This window comes from Taudactylus pleione, unplaced genomic scaffold, assembly GCF_031769625.1.
Source record: "Taudactylus pleione unplaced genomic scaffold, aTauple2 ptg000018l, whole genome shotgun sequence".
Taxonomy (NCBI): domain Eukaryota; kingdom Metazoa; phylum Chordata; class Amphibia; order Anura; family Myobatrachidae; genus Taudactylus; species Taudactylus pleione.
The window spans coordinates 4,072,324-4,078,617 of record NW_028284420.1 but is presented as its reverse complement, the minus strand read 5'-3'; the positions used below and the strand labels follow the sequence as shown (position 1 = coordinate 4,078,617).

The 6,294-nt window shown below is 48.0% G+C and overlaps 1 protein-coding gene across 1 annotated transcript in view; it reads right to left on the bottom strand.

Annotated features, from left to right (window-relative positions):
* Positions 1 to 431: 431 nt before the first annotated feature.
* CD79B (CD79b molecule) overlaps positions 432 to 6,294 on the bottom strand; it is a 107,779-nt gene continuing 101,916 nt past the window's right edge. The window contains exon 9 of the mRNA XM_088442862.1: positions 432 to 530. Coding sequence (XP_088298988.1) covers positions 432 to 530 — 99 coding nt within the window. The remainder of the gene's footprint in view (positions 531 to 6,294) is intronic.

The window sequence follows — 6,294 nt, the reverse complement described above, 5'->3', positions numbered from 1 at the left end:
ATTGCAGGATGAATTGCTGGTTATTGGTAATGCAATGTTTCTCCAGCAGACAGTGATTCAGGAGCATGATACTAAGCAGATGGATAGTGTGAGCTTGCTGGGGGCCAGTTGGCGAGATAAGAACCTAATTTTTGGCACACCACCCTTACAATTGTGCTGACTGAGACAAGGTTCTAATCTCGCATAATCGAAGGAACTTCCCTCTATCCAGAGTTTGTAAAAGATAACATGCAGCGATCATGCCAGCCATTACATTTTAATGACTGGGTTCTTTTCTTCATTCCACTGTTCTATTACCACACAATGTAAAGTTCACAGCCAGGACTGAAGCCCTAATCTATGTATTTTAGTACTGTACAATGCAGGTTTTATAGTGAGAGTAATTTCACCATTTAGTAATAACGGGACAGAAGATCCAGGGATGGTGGCTTCTACTGAACAAATGGGTGCTCTGCCTCCATGCTTTTAGCTGAAACAACACGAACATTTTGAATATCCTCGTAGGTTGCTGTCTGATATGCTTCTAGCCCCTATATAAAGAAATGAAACTGTTTTAATTAGACTGATATGTCTGCAGCAAAGTGTTGTTATAAATTAATCTGTAACGTACAATATTAATACAAATGTAAAATGTAGTGTTGGGTGGAGTTCACTGACTTCTTATAGGTTTACTTTACAGAGCGGCAAAGGATATTCTACTCCTCCCCTATTATGAATTTAACCAAGCACAGATTTTTTTATTTGATATATTTACCAAAATGCTGATAATGATCCTATGAATTGTCGATGTATTACAGCATGTGTTGCTAGCATTTCAGAATAAAGTTTAGTTTATATAGCGAAAAGGGCATCCTCCTTGATTGCATATTGCATCTGGAATGTCTGGTTCAAACAAGTGCTTCACAATTGCCCACATGTAGTGTGAATGTTACTATTTTAGGTTCAGTGAATGTTTCTGTAAATACGAATTCATAATTTTGTATTACCAGTGAAGACCTATAGAGGGCAGCAGTAGTCTGAAATGAGTGTTTGAATATATGAGCAGTACTAGATTCTTTTTAGCCTGATTTTGAATCAAAACCTAAGTAATATAAAATGATTAATTTTATATGTTATCTGCTCTCAACCAATTATTTGTATCAGTCAGCTACAGTAACTTTACACAGCGCTGAATGACCAATGCCAATTCTAAACCTTGGCTGATTAACATTAGAGCAGGGAAAGTATAGGTTGCTACATATTCCATCAGCCCTGACTGATAGGTTGTAGTTCCCCAAGCTCAGCATGTTCTGGCAGCCATAGTCATGTAGTTCCACAAGTGCGATTACCTTGGCAATCATTAGTCTAAAGAGCACTTGAGCTATTCATCAAGTAGCTAACCAAGTAGACCAGGCTGGTTTTATATTATGTCCACGCGACCTCACTAGAATCTGGCTGGTTCACCTAGGTATTGCTAGGAACCACTGCCAGACCGTGTATTCCAGGACAATGTTTAAAGGCACTTCCATCTACAAGCAGCATTGCTGACTGTCCGTGATGTTGATTGTATGTGTGGGAGAGGGTCCAGAATCCCGACCACTGACATCCCGACGGTGACGGTTAGGCTGCTTGAGAGGAAGGTTAGCTTTAGGTGGGGGGGAGGGGGGTTATGGTTAGGCTGCGGAAGAGGAGGGTGAGGCTGCGGGAAAGGTACGTTGGGAGGGTAAGGGTTATAATACTTGCCAAATTCTGTCGGGATGCCACTGTTGGTATTCTGACTGTTGCCATCCTGACCACCGGGATCCTGTACCGAGACCAAGCTGGGTGCCTCTAAACCAGTGGTGGGCAATAAGCCCTCCAGCTGTTGTGAAACTACACACCCCAGCATGCCCTGATAGTAAAACTGTGGCAGGGCATGCTGGGATGTGTAGTTCCACAACAGCTGGAGAGCTGCTTATTGCCCACCCCTACTCTAAACATGGTCTTGAAATACAAGGTCTGGCAGAGAATACTAATTCTCCTATAAACTAGTCTGAATCTGGACTCCACGCTTGTCTTTGAGTATATCTCAGTACATGCTATTTAAAATAGGCACTTAAACCAAATTTTCAGCTAAATGTCTGAATACATTTGTTCCATAGAATTGCAAGTTTTGCAATAGTCTTTATTTCACAGCAAGATCATCAGCTATACAATTGTTTCTCAAATTCTGGGGGGTGTTACAGAGGTGTGCAACTTTTGTTGCTGCTACTGTGTCTTTGTTAATGCTGATGTGCGTCCTATTGAGATACTCACCAGTACAAAGACGCACTGACGGTGGACCATTGGTTATTTACCTGCCTGGCAGGCGCAGAATGTCCGAGGGACCATGGCTGCCGGTGTCAATGGAACTGAGGGGGTCATTCAGAGTCGGTCGCAAGCGCTGAGTGCTCGCAACCGTCTCTATGTTGCCCCACTGGGCATGTGTACGACGGAACCGGCTCCGTCGTGCACATGCGCGAGACCCGGTTAGCAACGGACGCTCCGTCAATAGGGGTCTCGCAGCAGACGGGGCGAGCTGTCGATGGTGAGTGACAGCTCGCCCCGTTTGGGAGGCGGGCAGGGGGCGGGCCTGCCCAAACGGAGGCGTTCCTGCCAGAACGCTTGCCGTTTGGGGGCGGCCCCACTGACGACATTGCTGATGTCAGTGGTGAGCTTCCTGCTCGATTAGAGCATGAAGCTCCCTGGGGCTTACGAGTGCCCAGACCCAACCTTAGGGTCTAGTCGTAAGCCCCGATGATCGTGATGGTCTTGACCATCGCGACCATCACCCATGTCGGTCGCTAGAGCTGTGGGTGTTAACCCACAGCTTAGCGATCGACAAGGAGGCGGTCGTTCAGGATGCAAGCGGCCGCCCTGCTTCAGAGCGACTGCTTACAACTAACGACCGCCTATGAATGAGGTCCTGAGTCTTTAGGCGCAGTCACTGACACGCCCGCAGCACGCTCCCATCTTTTAACCACTTCGCCCATTTACCAACCAGAAATGCCCATCTCCATGCCATTTCGATCTGCATACCCCAGTGGTAATAATCGAGACACATGGCAGATGCACCCCCTCTGTCTGCATGGAACTCTAACAGTGCGTGTTTTCAAGGTATCCTCAGGAATAACTAGTGCCACCTGTAGATCTATAGTTAGTCAATTAGCACCCATGTGCTCCAGCTAGATAGATGATCTGGAAAACATGCACTGTTAGCAGAGGTGACACCTGGTGTACACTCTGACTATCCCTGTGCGCCTGTGCTCGAAATGGGGGCATGGCTTAAAATAAAGGGGAGTGGCCACGCGGGGGATCCAGATTACTTCACTCCGGGGGCAGCCCAGCATCGCCGGAGACTGGACTGTTAGCACTGTCTGCTCCTCTTCTCTGACAGGAGCCGGGTGCTACAGGAGACTGTCAAACTGCAACACCAGGCTCCTGTCACTGCAGAGGAGCAGAGGTGACACCAGGGTTTGGCCCACAACCCCCTCATGACTGTTAGGGTTTCATGAGGACAGGGTTTAAGAAACACTGAACTATACTCAGGGGTGGGGGAGCGGGTACTAATTACCCGGGCTTGCTGATGGGGACCAGAGTTAGACGTTGCTCCCTCCTACCTGTAAGCAGCCCAGCACATGCTGGGCAACAGTGGGAGTGTATCACACTGGTTTTCTTTGGGGTCCACAGGGATACCACGGGGGATATTATGGCTGGAAGACCAGGCACCAAACAGTTAAAGCTTTGTCTCCCAGAATGCCCCGGGTCCTCCCATATATATACCCCGGCCCTAGCCATAGGACTTTAGTTTGTTGTTTGGTGCGGCAGGACTCAGACGCACCTTTGTAACAGGAAGGACTGCTTAGAGCAGTCCTAAGCTTTTATTTTATGTGTTATTTTAATTTTTTTGAGTTGGCAATACCCGGCTCTGTATTAAGACGCATGTACTGCGACTCCATCTACCTCCGCCGGGCCGCAACATCAGTAATCGTGCTGGTGATTTCGGCGGGTCGTGGCTGAGCTGGACTGCACCGGATGCTCGGAGATGTCAGGTAAGGCAATTCCTCGCTTACGGGGAATCGCGTGCGGCAGTCCTTGCTTCTGGTGTCAGAGACGCGCCAGAAGCCACGTAAGGACCAGGGATTGTCCGCATCCGTACTACACCAGCCGGGGCCCTATCGTCTGGCGTCGGGGATCGGCAACAGACGCTATTTGCTGCCACAAGGCCCGTACCTCCCTCGGCAGCTCCTCCCATGACTCATATGCAGTCGCTGCGCGGGTTTCGCGCGTCTGATTGCTCCTCCTAACCTCCACGTGTATTATATGCTCACGGTCCACACAGCTGTGGTCTCAGGAGGCTCTGGGTAAGTCTCCCTGTATACCTCTCCCTTGGTTAAGGCAGGGCTCGACAAATCCCGGTCACCATGGCGACCAAGATTTTAGTCCTGGCGACTAGGTTTTGCAGTACAAGTAAAGCTAATTGAAAAAAAAAGCTCCTCCGGAAATAGTTACAGCAGGAGGCATGTGCGCCCGCCACATTCAGTCAGTGTGGCTCCGCCTCCTCCCTCCTGCAAGGCAGCGTGTGTGGTGAGAGAAGTCACCAGAGCCTCCTCACCGCAGCGTGTAAGTGGGGGGGAAGCAGACAGACTGAGAGACCGGCTGCCTAACGAGCCATGCCACCATGCTGTGACTGCCCACTAGAGTGGATGAAGCCCACCTGGCCTGACTGTTGCTGCAGGACTGAAGTAATTCGCCGGCTGCAGCATGGTGCCAGGGCCACCGCGGCTCCCCAGACTCACACCCGCGGCATCAACTTTGACAGGGAGTCCATGCTGACCCAGTCCAACGGGGTTCAGGGCTCCGAATTTTAAAGTAAGTGGTCGATTCCCCTCCTAGCTCCCACAGCGTGGGGTAGATAAGCATCTGGTATGGCTGTGGGGGTGGTTGTCTGGGGGTAGCAGAGCAGTGGTGTGGCCGCAGGGGTGGTTTGTTCGGATGTAGTACTTTCTGATATTTTTTTTTCTTTTACATTAATGTGGTATGTTATGGGGGGAGGGGGGAGTGGAGCTATGCAGAGCAGTGGCGTGGCTAGGTGAGAAGGCACCTTTCTCCTGGTGGGTCATATACTTTTGTCCAAATTCTATTTTTTATTATATTAATGTGCATTTGGATCCTACTGTGGAATGAGAATTTGTGACCTTGTGTGTGGCATAAAATGTATTTGGTCCTACTGTGTACCATAAAGTAAATTTGAGACCTACTGTGTGGCATAATGTGCATAGGTATAGACATGTGGCAGAATCTGATGACCAGTGACCAGTGAAGAGGCATGTGTGTTGGTCTGATGGCATGTGGGGAGGTTGAGGGGTATGTGTGGTGGTCTATACAAGTTTTCATTTATTTTGGTCACGGACGTTGGCGAGGCTCCTAGATTTTACAAAAAATTGTCGAGCCCTGGGTTAAGGTATACGGTGCTCTATGTCCTACCATTCCTTTGCGTTTCTGTAGCTGATTTAGAGCCAGTTGTAATTATATTACATGTACATTGTATGTGACTGTTTGCTAGCTGCTGACTGATACTGTTTTTTATTTCTGTCAGTTATAACTATCACTGTTATTTCTTTCTGAAGTACTTCATTCGTTGAGATTTTGTGAATGCTGTCACATAACTTTGCGATTGTAGTTTCAATATGTCAAAAGATAAAAGGGAAACATGAGGGGGAGCCACCTGTGCTGGTTTCATATAAATCATGTAAGGCTTGTGTATCCTCACAGGACATAATGGAGGGTTTGTGTGTTGACTGTTACAAAGTACCACCTTACCAGTCCGGTTTACCTGTTGTTGGACAAGAGCCATCTTAGGTTACCTCTTTGTCCCAGGTTATGATGCAGGTGGTGGATCGTTTGGCTACTCCATCAATGACACCTTGGATGGGGTGTCCACATATGTTTTCCACTCATATGCATTCCGCGATAGGGATGTTGATGGCCATGCTAGTCAGAGTGTGGCGCCATCTAGTGTTGATAAGACCAGTAGTGACTAAAGCGCCTAAACGCAAGTTGTCTTTATCTCAGTCTGCCCAACATATGGATTCAGATACATCATCAGAGGAATCTGATCATGCACAGGATTAATCTGCAGGATCTATTTCTAGGGAGGAGGAGGATCATCCATCTACTGTGGAAGTTACTTCTTTAGTGAGGGCGGTTAAATCAGTCCTAGATATTCAGGATGATGAAGTGCTCATTGTAAGAAGACCCCGGTGTTTAATCACCACCGAAAGTTCCCTGTATCTG